The sequence below is a fragment of the Erythrolamprus reginae genome, chromosome 9, assembly GCF_031021105.1.
Source record: "Erythrolamprus reginae isolate rEryReg1 chromosome 9, rEryReg1.hap1, whole genome shotgun sequence".
Taxonomy (NCBI): domain Eukaryota; kingdom Metazoa; phylum Chordata; class Lepidosauria; order Squamata; family Dipsadidae; genus Erythrolamprus; species Erythrolamprus reginae.
The window spans coordinates 23,822,420-23,836,899 of record NC_091958.1 but is presented as its reverse complement, the minus strand read 5'-3'; the positions used below and the strand labels follow the sequence as shown (position 1 = coordinate 23,836,899).

Here is a 14,480-nt window from a genome sequence, read left to right as displayed (position 1 = left end):
GCAAAGCGCAAGAGCCCAGACCCGGAGGCAACCCGCTCGCTGTCTGCGGCGCTTCGAGTTTCTCCTCCCGGAGGCGCGCTCGCGCTCGCTGCAGCGGGGGAAGACCCAGGGAAGGTTCCTTCGTCCGCTGCCCATGGAAAGGGGAAACCCGGATCTTCGGCTGCAGCGAGCGCCGAGCGCGCCTCCGGGAGGAGAAACTCGAAGCGCCGCGGACAGCGAGCGGGTTGCCTCCGGGTCTGGGCTCGCGCTTTGCGTTGGGCGAGGCGGCGGCTGGCGCCGTTCATTGACTCTTCTTCTCCCTTCCTGGCGCTCGCTGTCCGCGGCGCTTCGAGTTTCTCCTCCCGGAGGCGCGCTCGGCGCTCGCTGCAGCAGGGGAAGACCCAGGGAAGGGGAAACCCGGATCTTCGGCTGCAGTGAGCGCCGAGCGCGCCTCCGGGAGGAGAAACTCGAAGCGCCGCGGACAGCGAGCGCCAGGAAGGGAGAAGAAGAGTCAATGAACGGCGCCAGCCGCCGCCTCGCCCAACGCAAAGCGCGAGAGCCCAGACCCGGAGGCAACCCGCTCGCTGTCCGCGGCGCTTCGAGTTTCTCCTCCCGGAGGCGCGCTCGGCGCTCGCTGCAGCCGAAGATACGGGTTTCCCCTTTCCATGGGCAGCGGACGAAGGAACCTTCCCTGGGTCTTCCCCCGCTGCAGCGAGCGCCGAGCGCGCCTCCGGGAGGAGAAACTCGAAGCGCCGCAGACACCGAGCGGGTTGCCTCCGGGTCTGGGCTCTTGCGCTTTGCGTTGGGCGAGGCGGCGGCTGGCGCCCTTCATTGACTCTTCTTCTCCCTTCCTGGCGACCTCGGCGGCGAAGGATGGAAGAGCGGGGAAGAAGAGGAGGAGAAGGGAGAAGGAGACACGGCCTGGGGGATCGGAGCCGGCCTGGGGGGGCTTTCCAGCAACCCACGAGCCCGGGTTGGGGGCTCGTGGGTTGCTGGAAAGCCCCCCCAGGCCGGCTCCGATCTTTTAAAACAGGCGCGCAGCTTCTCCGCTGACTCCTGGCGAACTTCCCCGCTTTAGGAGTCAGGAGAAGACCCAGGGAAGCCGCCCAGCAGCTGATTTGCCCGGCCCATCTACGCATGCGTGCCCATAGAAAAAAAGGGCACGCATGCGCAGATGGTGTTTTGACTTCCGGGTTCAAAAATCGCAAATTACCCTGTTCGCAATGGTTGGGGACGCAATAACCGGGGGATCACTGTATATAAAAAAACATACACGCAAACATATCATACATACAGCTACGTAGGCAAGGGGGGGGGATGTCTCAGTTCCCCCATGCCTGACGACAGAGGTGGGTTTTAAGAAGTTTATGAAAGGCAAAGAGGGTGGGGGCAGGCCTGATCCCTGGGAGGAGCTGGTTTCCAGAGGGTCGGGGCCGCCACAGAGAAGGCTCTTCCCCTGGGTCCTGCCAGATGACATTGTTTAGTCGACGGGACCCGGAGAAGACCAACTCTGTGGGACCTAACCAGCTGCTGGGATTCGTGCATTGGAGCTGAGCTAGGGCAATGGCTTGCGTGCCAGCAGATATGGCTCTGTGTGCCACCTGTGACACCCGTGCCATCACTGCTCTACTCAATCTCCCCTCCCAGTTTCCCGAGCACAAGAATGGGGCTGCGTGGAAGCTCCTGATGCTAATCTGGCTTCCAAAGCTGACAGCCCACTCGAGTGAGAAAGAACTTCCAGCACAAGATAATTGAAACGGCTTCTTTCATTTTGCAGCACTGACTTGGGTGATTATTCTATTGTCTGTCACTGTGACCACCATCACCGGATTGTCCATTTCTGCCATCTCCACCAATGGCAAAGTCAAATCAGGTAGCAATTTATTCAATAGCCCAAGAACATTGGGGTGCGCAGAGAACATAATTGGAACGCTGACACAAATATTTGGACAATCTCTCCCTCTTTTTAAATATAGATTTTTTTAAAAAAAAAATTAAGTTTGATTATAAGATAAAAAGAAACAAAAGCGATAGAACTGAGAGAAAGAGAGACAGGCTAAGAAAGAGGGGAGAAAGTATTAATTTCTGACTTCAGGGCAGTAAAATGTAAAACAAAACAATTACAACCTTAACTTTTTGCCTGACATTTCATAAATTTCAAGCTATCTATACAAATGAAAATGAAAATGTTTGTTTGTTCCACAATATCCATGGCAGCAAGAATATCCTATGCAAAACTCTGGAAAAACAGAGACCCCACCAGAAAATAATATCATAGACAAAATCTTTAGATGTGCAGAAATGGATAGGATGACCATGGAGATCAAAGGAACTAGTAACTCAGAATACTATGAGATTTGGAATAACTGTTAGAATTGGATAAGCAATAAAGGCTCAAAAGACTAGGATAAAATGTGAAAGGACACACAAAAAATGAGAAATATATAAACATGCAATGTAATGTATGTTCTTATAAAGAGGTGATTATAAGAAATGTAACAGACTGGGGGAAAAACAGGCATAGATCTGTATTAAACTAATGTTGTTTTTAAAATTTGGAAAAATTAATAAATAAAACCCTTTTTTTAAAAAAAAGAAAATGTTTCTTCATGATCTAAAATCTCAGAAAGTTCATCGCCAATTGCTTTACAAATTGCTCTAAAATAGATTTGGCTACAAACTGTGGGGTTTTTCTCCTAAGTATTGCATGTTTAGGTAGAACTAAGAACTCTGCAAGGGAGGCCAGTCTTATCGTCTTTTGGCAGATGGGTGGGCTGGTCTCTTACAGCAGGAGGGGGGACAGGGAAGGAGAGAAAGAGGGAGATGTCCAAATGTCATCCTGCTATCTAATGTTAACCCCTTCAAACTCTGTTATTCTGAATAAATTGAGCAGGGGGTTGGACTAGAAGACCTCCAAGGTCCCTTCCAAGTCTGCTATTCTGTTATTTAAAACAGCAACTTTGGCCACCTCTGCTAGCTCCATCTTAAATCATAGTTACGATCATGAATTCATTAATTTAGTGTTGCGTATCGGCGATTGCCTGACCTCTGTAGATGCCACACGCTAAATGAAATAGATTTGAAATGCGACTGGGCTGATTGCATTGCTCCCATTTCTTAGGCGGGACGTACTTCCTCATTTCAAGAAGCCTCGGGCCAGAGTTGGGAGGCTCCATTGGGCTCATCTTCGCTTTTGCCAATGCCGTGGCCGTGGCCATGCATACCGTGGGCTTTGCAGAAACGGTACGAGACCTCTTGCAGGTAGGATGTGAACTGGTGGGAAGGGAATAATAACTAATTTAATAATAATAATTTATTAGATTTGTATGCCGCCCCTCTCCAAGGACTCGGAGCGGCTGGTGGGAAGTCCCCTTCTTGGCTTGATTGGGGCATGTTTCCATTATTCCTGAATTTTGGCAATTTATAAACAAGCAAACAATGAATGTTTGTTTGTATCGAAGTACTATAGCTTTAAGAGGCAGTATTGCAAATTGCCATAAGAGGGAGCCAGCAAGCATGATTTTCTCTCTCTTCTCGCTCTGTTCATTCTGCTGATTCACTGTGACTGATGTAGTAAGATCTTTGTGTTTGACAATAGTTGTATGTATTTGTAAGCTGCAATGTATGTCTGATATGTAAGGCAAAGTAAGGCTTGTAATACTATTATTGCATTGAGAAATATTGACAGTTTAACTTGACTGTGCTATTTCTAAAGTAAACACTATTTTATACACTTTAATGTATCTGGTTCGTAGTACTGAATCATTAGAATAGAATAGAATAGAATTTTATTGGCCAAGTGTGATTGGACACACAAGGAATTTGTCTTGGTGGAGATGCTCTCAGTGTACATAAAAGAAAAAGATACATTTGTCAAGAATCATGTGGTACAACACTTAATGATTGTCATAGGGATCAAATAAGCAAATGAAGAAACAATCAATATTAATAAAAATCTTAGGATACAAGCAACAAGTTACAGTCGTACAGTCCTAAGTGGGAGGAAAAGGATAATAGGAATGATGAGAAAAACTAGTAGAAATAGAAGTGAAGACTTGGTAAAATGTCTGACAGTGTTGAGGGAATTATTTGTTTAGTAGAGTGATGGCGTTTGGGAAAAAAACTGTTCTTGTGTCTAGTTGTCTTGGTGTGCAGTGCTCTGTAGCGATGTTTTGAGGGTAGGAGTTGAAACAGCTTGTGTCCAGAATCAGTGTCCAGGATCAGATATTATTCATATCTCCTGAATATCTGCTGGAATTCTACGTTTCTTTTGTCATGTGCATCCTTGATAAATTCAGGGCTGGCTCGGCACACTCTTTAACTAGACTGCTGGCACATCACCGAGTTGGTCTCCTCTCAAACAGGACCCACTATCAGCTGCATGGGACACTGACAACATCCCCCAGTGAATTGTCCCCTGACAAGTTGGCCATGGCAAGTTGTTGTGTGGTGAGTTGACCATGGCGTATTGGCTGCAGTTGCTTCTGGCAAGTTGTCCGATTTCACCCCCTTGTGCCCCATGGAGTCAGAAAGAGACCAACCTGCGTTTCTTCCTATACTACCTTCTTTCTCAGAGTTCAAAGAAAGCTGCTGCCTTCTAAGATTTATGGACACGGAAACATCTGTTCCTCTTCAGAGCTTTTTCACCGCTGTCCATCTGGACTTGCTAGGAATCTATCAGCTCTTGTCCTTTTAAAAAAATAAAATCTTGAGTTCTGTCAGTAAGGTGGTGGACATTCCCTTGGTCAAATCTCGGGAATTTGCAATTGACTGACGGTTGGATTTTTCTCTCCAAAGGAATATAACTCAAGCATGGTGGACCCTACCAATGACATCCGCATCATCGGGGTGATCACTGTGACGGTGCTGCTTGGAGTATCCTTGGCTGGGATGGAGTGGGAAGCTAAGGTAAGAATGTCATTGTGGGATTGGGGAAGATTGGACTGGTTTGGGAGTAAGCATCTTCCGTTGTGGTTCTCACTATGTGTTTCCATGGTTTACACATCCCATATTAGGTGGGGGTTCCTACTTAACACTGCTACAGGTGCACTCTGCATGCAGCTCCAGGTGACTGGCGAGTGCATGCATGTGTCTGAGCGATATTTTACTTCTGCGCATGCTCAAGAAGCAAACCTCACAAGGAGACACAGTGAGATTTTGGCAATTATTTTGCTTCTGTGCATGCACAAAAAAGCACCAAAATCTCTCTTGCACATAGTGGGCTGCAGCTGGTAAGGGGCAATACAGCATCCCGGTAGTGAAAATCGAGTTACATGCACAGCTCCAGTTGCCTGGAGCATCAGCGTGAGATTCGGTTCTGTGCATGCGCAGAAGCTGAATCTCATGCTGATGTGCCTGCACCCGCCTACTCGTGCCAGCCACCAGGAGCATTCCGGTAGTGCCAGTGATGGGGAGCCCTTCACTGGTGCATCCCTTCGTGAGATTTTGCTTCCTGTGCATGGATAGAAGCAAAATCTCACTCAGATGCGCAGGCACTCGCTACTGGAGCTATGGTGTGGCCTATAGTGGTAGCAACCCGCTACTGCCTCCTATGTAAGATCATTGTCCATCATGATTGCATTGTAGATCAGGAATGAGCAAGGCCAACTCCTCTAAAAATGGGAGTGGGTCTACAGGTGTTCAACTCTTTTCGAACCCCCTGCCTTCTCTCCCTTCCCTACAAGTTGGGGAGAAGGAGATTACTCTGAGTAGAAATCTGAATTGTCTTGCCGATAGCTGTTGAAAAATCAGTGGAAGGCCGTGTAGATTGGTAGGCAATGTAGATTCCCCAATCTTTGTAGATTTAGCTTTCATAGCTAGATATTCTTCAGGCGTTGTTGGCCAAAACTGCAAAGGATTTGGGGAATTACATCCCAATCATGTCTAGTTTGGAGAAATTTGGCATCTGAAGAACAGTTCCTGGAGTCTTTGGACCTGTCACCCATTTCTAGCTTTAGAACAAAATTCGCACACACCAAAGTGGAGCAACCATTCTCCATCAGCTCCTTTCCCTTGTGTGGAATCCTGAGTTAAGTAAACCCAAGATAAGAAAGTCCTTCTGTCATTCTGGCTGAGGAAGATGGAAGCTTAGAAATGCCGAGGTGGGGGAAAAAAATAATAGCCACATTGGAAGGGTTTGGCTAACATTTCTGAAGAACCCTCAAGAAGATGGGGCGAATGAGTGCTTTCATCAAACAAATCTACATGGTCACTTAGGCCAGGCACAATGGGGTTTGTAGTCCAATACCCAGAGGGAGTATGTGTTGGGAGAAGACAGCTGAAATCTAAACTGGTCTTGTGCAGGACTTGTCTGCATGAAGGAGACCAGATCTGGGAAGACTGATCTCAACTCTTCAAACTGCCAGTCATGTATTGTTTGCTTGGTTTTGCAAGGCTCAAGTTCTCTTTTTCGTGGTGATCATGATTTCCTTCATTAACTACGTGGTGGGGACGGTTATTCCAGCCACTGAGGAGAAGCAGGCTAAAGGATTTTTCAACTACCGAGGTGAGTGGCAGAGAGGTGGGTTGAAGGACAGTGTTTTCTCAGTCTTGGCAATTTTGAGACATACAAACTTCAACGCCCATAATTCAACAGCCAGTTATGTTGCCTGAGGGATTCTGGGAGTTGAAGTCCACATTAACTTTTCAACCTTAGACACTTTAAGACATGTTGACTTCAACTCCTAGAATGCAACAGCCAGTTATGTTGACTGAGGGATTCTGGGAGTTGAAGTCCACATTAACTTCTCAACCTTAGCAACTTTAAGACATGTTGACTTCAACTCCCAGAATTCAACAGCCAGTTATGTTGACTGAGGGATTCTGGGAGTTGAAGTCCATATTGACTTCTCAACCTTAGCACTTTAAGACATGTTGACTTCAACTCCTAGAATTCAACAGCCAGTTATGTTGCCTGAGGGATTCTGGGAGTTGAAGTCCACATTAACTTTTCAACCTTAGACACTTTAAGACATGTTGACTTCAACTCCCAGAATTCAACAGCCAGTTATGTTGCCTGAGGGATTCTGGGAGCTGAAGTGCACATTGACTTCTCAACCCTAGTAACTGGCGGTGGAACTCTGGGAGTTGAAGTCTATCTGTCTTAAAATGGCCAGCCTGAAAAGCTTTAAAAGGAATACAAGCAGGCACAACATAAGAAGGTTTTTTTAAAAAAAAATATCAAAAGGGCAATTCCAAATAAATGATGGAAGCTGTGCCCCTTCATTTTATGTGTCCAAGAAACAAGACTTTGATTGCATGGATATGATTGTCCCATCTCCCTCCATGCACTCCCCTAAGTTCAGGCATAAACCAACAAACTCATTACCGGACTCTGTAGTATCATCCCTTAACCCCCAACATTTTACCCTTAGACTATCCACGGTTGACCTCTCCAGATTCCTAAGAGGTCAGTAAGGAGTGTACATAAGCACACTAGAGTGCCTTCCGTCCACTGTCCTATAGTCTCTCCTATATCTTGTATTTCTTCTCTACTATATCCTCTATAACCTTCATTGTGTATAATTGTGTATTGGACAAAATAAATAAATAAATAATAAATAGCTTTATAAACCTGAATATTAAATTTATTTTCCTCCTTCAGCCACCATTTTTGCTCAGAATTTTGTTCCCAACTGGCGGGGCCCTGATGGCAGCTTCTTTGGTTTATTTTCCATCTTCTTCCCATCAGCCACTGGCATCTTGGCAGGAGCCAACATTTCAGGTGATTTGAAGGTAGGTCTGGTTGGCTGGGGCCACAGGGAAGAGAAAAGGGGGACCTGGCCAGGTGGGACGTCTTCGATTAACTGTTGTTGTCTGTGCGTCTCAGTGTTTGCATGCAAGGAAAATGTCAACTATCTCATGCCACCAGTATTGGGTTGCAACCGGTATGGGTGAGGATGGCGCCCTGGCAGCAAAAGTTGCGCTGTGCGTGCAGCTTCTGTCCTCTTGTGTGTCTGTGTCCCATGCATAAAGTTTTGGGGCTTGGGAAAGAAACAATAAAGTCAGGTAGTGCTTTCCATGCATTGATCATTCTATTGCTGAAGTCGTATTTTCTGCAGTCGAGTTTGGTTTACATTTAGTTTGAATCTACAGTATTAATGTGCTTGTCAATTGCTGCGTTGGTCTAGTATTAATACCAGGATTAATACTAGACCAACCATCAATCTGATAATTGTCAAATTATCATCTGTTTTCCTTGGCCAGGATCCTGCTGTGGCAATTCCTAAAGGAACCCTGATGGCTATCTTTTGGACAACCGTGTCATATCTGGTACTTTCAGCTACAATTGGTATGTTTATGGATAGATACAGTGACACATATTAGTACAAAATTTGTGTGGGGTAAACGCAGTTTAGCACACGAAGTTTTTGTAATTTTTAAAAGCTCACTAGCAGGCAAGATGGGGCCAGGGACAAAAGGTGGGAGTAAGGCTATGAAAGGTCTTCCTTTGGTTATACTCCTAAGAGGAAACATGAGCAGATACACAGATGTTTTCAGGTTGAATTCTAGACTTTCAAAATGATGAAACAAATGTGGATTTTTGCATTTTCAATCCATTTGTTGCTCCAAGCACAACTATGTCTTGCATACAGCGCTGTCTACTTTGGGGGGATGTAAAAATTCTAATTCTGTCCCTTCCTCTCCGATATGTCAAAGGCTTGGGTCTTTGAAAAAAGCTACAAATGCTTCCTTGGCATTTTCATAGAGAGAAACCAGAGACGATGATGGAAAAACCCACACACGTTTTCCCATTGTCTTCTGTCTCCTTGGATTTTCAGTACTAGGTGAAAGCACAATCCACAAAGCTGTAGACAGCTTCACAAAAGAGTTAGGGTGAGGGTCTTCATAGGAAAAATGGAATGGAAAAGAGGTAAGACATTAACCTTGATGGTTCTTCCTAGGTTCCTGTGTTCTCCGTGATGCCTCTGGCAGTGTGAATGATACCGTCCTCGCTGGTTCCATGGGTTGTGAAGGCTTTGCTTGTGGCTATGGCTGGAACTTCACAGAGTGTGCTCAGAGCCAAAGTTGTCGATATGGGCTCATCAATTATTATCAGGTATAGAATTCCCAGTTCTGACCATTTCGCCTGAAATGGTAGCAACCTGCTGGTGATGTCACAATGACATCATGGAACCAGTTTGCTTGGTGTTGGTCCGTGGGCACTGCCATCTTTATTTTTTATTTTATTTTAAAAATTCTTTTAATTTTTTTTTTTAAATTCCTTTAAAGCATGTGGAGAAGCCAGGTTTCCAGTGCTGTGCATGCATCGCCATTTTGCTTTTGCCTTTTTTAAAAAAAAAATTGGCAATGCGCATACACGTGTGTATGAAGTACATGCGCGCCCATGAGGCACAGGAGGGTTGCATGCACAATCCACATTTCAGATCAAATTGTCTGCCTCTTTCTTGTCCTGCAGACTATGAGCATGGTTTCTGGCTTTGCCCCTCTCATCACAGCTGGGATTTTTGGGGCCACCCTCTCTTCGGCTTTGGCGTGCCTCGTCTCAGCTCCCAAAGTCTTCCAGGTGAGATCCATTATTGATCTGTCAAAAAAGACAATAAAACATCCGGATCTTCCATCTGGCGGTCAGAGAATCCTAAAGCTGGGAGGATCGAATGGGGCCACCAAGTTCCTATCACCCTCAATTATCCATCCATGTCTTGGGTGTCTATAATGATGGGAGGTGTAGTCCCACCTTTTGGACAATATGAACCAGAAGAAGATGGACATAACTTTCCCAGGATAAAGGTCAAAATTCTTCCAAGTCACCTCTTGGTGTCTAGAAGAACTGCTACAATGACTATATCTAAGCAGGAATTTGGGGAACAGTACATACCATATTTTTCGGGGTATAAGATACACCTTTTTACCCCCCAAAAGAGAGTGAAAACATGGGTGCATCTTATACACTGAATGTAGTCCTATCCAGCCACCCCCATCCTTGGGCCTCTGCCTCCCAGCATTTTACCTCCTTGCAGCAAACAGAACAGAGCCTGTTAAGCCAGGGGTAGGCAAAGTTGGCTCTTCTATGACTTGTGGACTTCAACTCCCAGAATTCCTGAGCCAATACATGCTAGCTCAGGAATTCAGGGAGTTGGAGTCCATATATCCTAGAACAGCCAACTTTGCCTACCCCTGTGTTAAGCTAAGCAACTGGTTATCAGCTTCCTGACCCTCAGCTGATTTGAGGCTGGGCCAGGTGCTAAACTGAAAGTGAAACGAGCTGCAAGGAGGCAAATTGCTGGGAGAGAGACATGAAGTGATTTTCTGTTCTCCCAACAGTGTCTTTGTAAGGATGAACTTTACCCAGCCATTGGCTTTTTTGGAAAGGGCTATGGAAAAAACAGCGAACCGATCAGGGGATACATGTTGACGTACCTCATTGCGATTGGCTTCATTCTGATTGGTAAGATTGGCAAAGGTCTTGGTCTCAGGGGACTTTGCTAATCCGAGAGGGGGGTGTTTCTTTGACAGTCGCCTGAAATAAAATGTTTTCATTCTCAGGCATAGTTCTCAGAGGACTCTTTAGCAAGATTTATTGAGAGAGGTTAAAAAAAATTGAAAAAACAAACACATACTATCAGAATTGGATTGGAAAAGTCTTAAAAGTGTGACGAAATGGATGAGCTTACAAAGGAATTACAAGGGAAAAAAGGAAAGAGAATACTATAAAATGTGGGGAAAGTGGTATGAGTGGCTAGAGAAGAGAGATAGAAAATAAGAGAATAAAGTAAGAAAAACAACAAAGAAGTTACTAAATGGTACCAAACACAAATACTGTAACCACAAGGGAAGTAGAAAATAAGGTAGAAATACAATACTATATGATGTATATAAATAGAATAGTGAATTATATTATGTATAAAATAGAAATGTATAGAAATAGAAATTGTAGAGGATAAAACTGTAAAACCTGAAATATCTTAACGATGCGAAAATGTTGTAAAGAAGGAAATTATATAAATTTCCACATGGGTTTTTAACTCAAAAAGTGTTCAATAAAAATAGTAAACTAAACAAGGCAGTCACTCAGTGAGGCTGGTCTGTGATCCAAAGGCCCCAGGGCCAGAGACAAACTTTCAGGCAATATCACTTCCGGACAATGCCAACAACCTATAGATAGTCCTTGACTTATGACCACTTTTGCTAAGTGAGACATTTGTTAAGTGAGTTTTCCCCGGTTTTACAGCCTTTCTTGCCACAGTTGTTAAGTGAATCACTGCAGTTGATAAGATAGCAACCCTGTTCTTGACTTTGCTTGTCAGAAGGTCGTGACCCCAGGACACTACAATGGTCATAAGTATGAACCAGTTGCCAAGCATTTGAATTTTGATCATATGATCCTAGAGATGCTACAGGGGTTATAATTGTGACAAACGGTCATAAGTCACCGTTTTCAGTGCCGTAACTTTGAATGGACACTAAATGAACTGTTGTAAATCAAGGACTACCTATATTTGGAAAGAAAATGCAAAGAATTGCCAATTATACACCATTTTAATAAATCACAGGTAGAAGATCAGATCCATCACTTATTACATTGTATTCCAAAGAATAACTAGGTCCCAGTGTTTGTATTAGTCTAGGAAATGTCAATCAGTCAACTTAAAATTGCAGACAGATAAAATTCGACCACCTCTCTATTCCTGAGTTGTGACTTTGGTACTAAAACCCCTCCATTTTTTATGGCCAAATTTCTGTGTTTTGAACATTATGCAGAAATGAACTCACCCTCTCTCTTTCCACCTTTTCTACAGCAGAATTGAATGCTATCGCTCCCATCATCTCCAACTTCTTCCTCTGCTCCTATGCACTCATCAATTTCAGCTGTTTCCATGCCTCCATCACCAACTCACCAGGTGAGGTCTTTTATCCCATGTCTTAGCAGCAAAGATCACCCACCCAGCTGGGTTCAAGAGCTTCAAACGTTTCCTTCCAGGAAACTGGAATTTGGAGGATCCTTTCTGAGTTCCTTTCCCTGCCTGTTATGCTCCTGAGGGCTCTGCCCTCTCTTATCATTCCCCCCCCACTATTCCTGCATACTATTACCCATGCTTACCAATCATCACTTTGCAACAAGGCAAAGTATACTAAAGAGCCAGGGTAGTGCAGTGGTTAGAAGGCAGTATTACAGGTTAACTCTGTCCATAGCCAGCAGTTCGATCCTGACTGCCTTAAAGCTGACTCAGCCTTCCATCCTTTCAGGGTCGGTAACCCAGATTGTTGGGGGCAAAATGATGACTCTGTGAACATTTCAGAAAGGGCTGTAAAGCATAGTTAGATAACAATATGTCTAAGTATTATTGCTTGTGAAGGGAAGAGAAGAGAAGGAAGGAAGGAAAACGAGGAGAAGGAAGGAAGTTGTAGTAGTGCAGTGGCTAGAATTGCAGGCTAATTCTGCCCACAGTCAGCAATTTGATCCTGGTTGGCTCGAGGTTGACTCAGCCTTCCCTCCTTTTGAGGTTGATAAAATCAGGACCCAGATTGTTGGAGGCAATAGACTGACTGTGTAAACTGCTTAGAAAGGGCTGGAAAGCACCGTGGAGTGGTATATAAGTCTAAGTACAATGGCTATTTCGAGCATTTATTTATTTATTTGTATTTATTTATTGCATTTATATGTACTACTCACTCCAAAAGGACTCTGAGTGGCGAACAATAGTTATAAATACAATACAGTAAAAAACAACAAAAGCATCACTAAAAGTCACTTGTGTCAAAAAACCATACTTACAACAATCAATCCTAATACCCAGGCCTGCGGGAAAAGCCAGGTTTTAACTGCTTTCCGGAGGAAAGGAGGAGATAATGCGAATCTCTGGGGGCAGTTGAGTAGTAATAATAATAGTAGTAGTAATAGTAATAATAATAATTTATTAGATTTGTATGCTGCCCCTCTCCGAAGACTCCGAAGAGTATTTGAAGGGTTGTTTAAAAGTGCCTTATGAATGGACTCGTATCATATTTTTCTTTCCTTTCAGGTTGGAGACCCTCCTTCAGGTATTATAGCAAGTGGGCAGCCTTGTTTGGGGCCATTATTTCTGTCATTATCATGTTCCTGCTAACCTGGTGGGCTGCCCTCATCGCTATCGGGATTGTGGTGTTCTTGCTCGGATATGTTGTTTACAAGAAGCCTGGTAGGTAGACCATATTTTTATATATACAGTGGTACCTCTACTTAAGAACTTAATTCGTTCTGTGACCATCTTCTTAAGTAGAAACGTTCTTAAGTAGAAGCAATTTTTCCCATAGGAATCAATGTAAAAGCAAATAATGTATGCAAATTGACACACAAATCCCAGAGACCGATTAGGTCCCACAGAGTTGGCCTTCTCTGGGTCCCGTCAACAAAACAATGCCATCTGGCAGGACCCAGGGGAAGAGCCTTCTGTGTGGCGGCCCCGACCCTCTGGAATCAACTCCCCTTGGAGATCAGGACACTCCTTGTCTTTCACAAACTCCTAAAAACCCACCTTTGCCACCAGGCATGGGGAAATTGATTCCCCTCGGCCGCTCTGTTTTATGTATAGTTTGTTTGGGTTGCATGAATGTTTTTAATCAAGGGCTTTTTAACTACAGTATTCTGCTTTTTTAATCATTGGATTTGTATTTTGTGTTCCTGCTGTGAGCCGCTCCGAGTCTTCGGAGAGGGGCGGCATACAAATCTAATAAATAAAAAATAAATAAATAAATAAAACCCATTAGGAAAGAAATAAAAGCTTGGAATTTGGGTGGGGGGGAGGGGGAGGAGGAAGAGGAGGAAGACAGTCGCTGCTGAAGGAAGAAGGGGAGGGGAGGGGAATAAAAAAAATCCAAAACTTTGAGGCTTAAAAAAAAGAGGGACTCTGAGGCAGCCCCCAGAGAAAGGAAAGGGAGCGTTTCTTTTCTCTGGGTTTATTGCCCAGAAAAAGGAAAATGCTTCGTTCGCTGTAGACTGCCAAAGCCTCCTTAAGCACCACCGAATGGCTCCTCTGGCAGCCCAGAAAAGCCCGAGATGGCCGGGATTAAAGGGGGAATGGCAGGAAACTGGCCGGGCCTTCGTGCCAGTCTCAAATTTCCTGGGAAATTTTTCCAAGCTCGGGTTTTTAAGTAGAAAATGGTTCTTAAGTAGAGGCAAAAAAAATTTGAACACCCGGTTCTTATCTAGAAAAGTTCTTAAGTAGAGGCGTTCTTAAGCAGAGGTGCCACTGTATATATACATACATTAAAATACTGGTCAATAAAACAGTGAACTGATCTGAGGTAACTTTTTCTCTCCCCAGGAGTTAACTGGGGCTCATCTGTTCAAGCTGGTTCCTACAACATGGCCCTGAATTATTCTGTGAGTCTCAATGAGGTGGATGACCATATTAAAAATTACAGGTAAGGTTTTGTAAGCCACTGGGTTTCAATGGAAGATTCTGCCAGTGAGGTCCAGTTAACAAAATCAGCTTTCCTTCCCACGAATCTTGGTAGAAATTTCAAACTCTATTATTTTCCCCACATCCATTGTTCCCACT

General features: G+C 44.4%; 1 protein-coding gene across 1 annotated transcript in view; it reads left to right on the top strand.

The window, feature by feature from the left end:
• The window catches only part of SLC12A3 (solute carrier family 12 member 3), a 34,526-nt gene that overhangs the window by 4,117 nt on the left and 15,929 nt on the right, over positions 1-14,480 (top strand). Inside the window, exons 4-15 of the mRNA XM_070761681.1 lie at positions 1,757-1,852; positions 3,101-3,240; positions 4,777-4,887; positions 6,373-6,484; positions 7,583-7,713; positions 8,185-8,269; positions 8,883-9,037; positions 9,398-9,505; positions 10,264-10,387; positions 11,739-11,840; positions 12,963-13,118; positions 14,244-14,343. Of these exons, the coding sequence (XP_070617782.1) occupies positions 1,757-1,852; positions 3,101-3,240; positions 4,777-4,887; positions 6,373-6,484; positions 7,583-7,713; positions 8,185-8,269; positions 8,883-9,037; positions 9,398-9,505; positions 10,264-10,387; positions 11,739-11,840; positions 12,963-13,118; positions 14,244-14,343 (1,420 nt within the window). The remainder of the gene's footprint in view (positions 1-1,756; positions 1,853-3,100; positions 3,241-4,776; positions 4,888-6,372; positions 6,485-7,582; positions 7,714-8,184; positions 8,270-8,882; positions 9,038-9,397; positions 9,506-10,263; positions 10,388-11,738; positions 11,841-12,962; positions 13,119-14,243; positions 14,344-14,480) is intronic.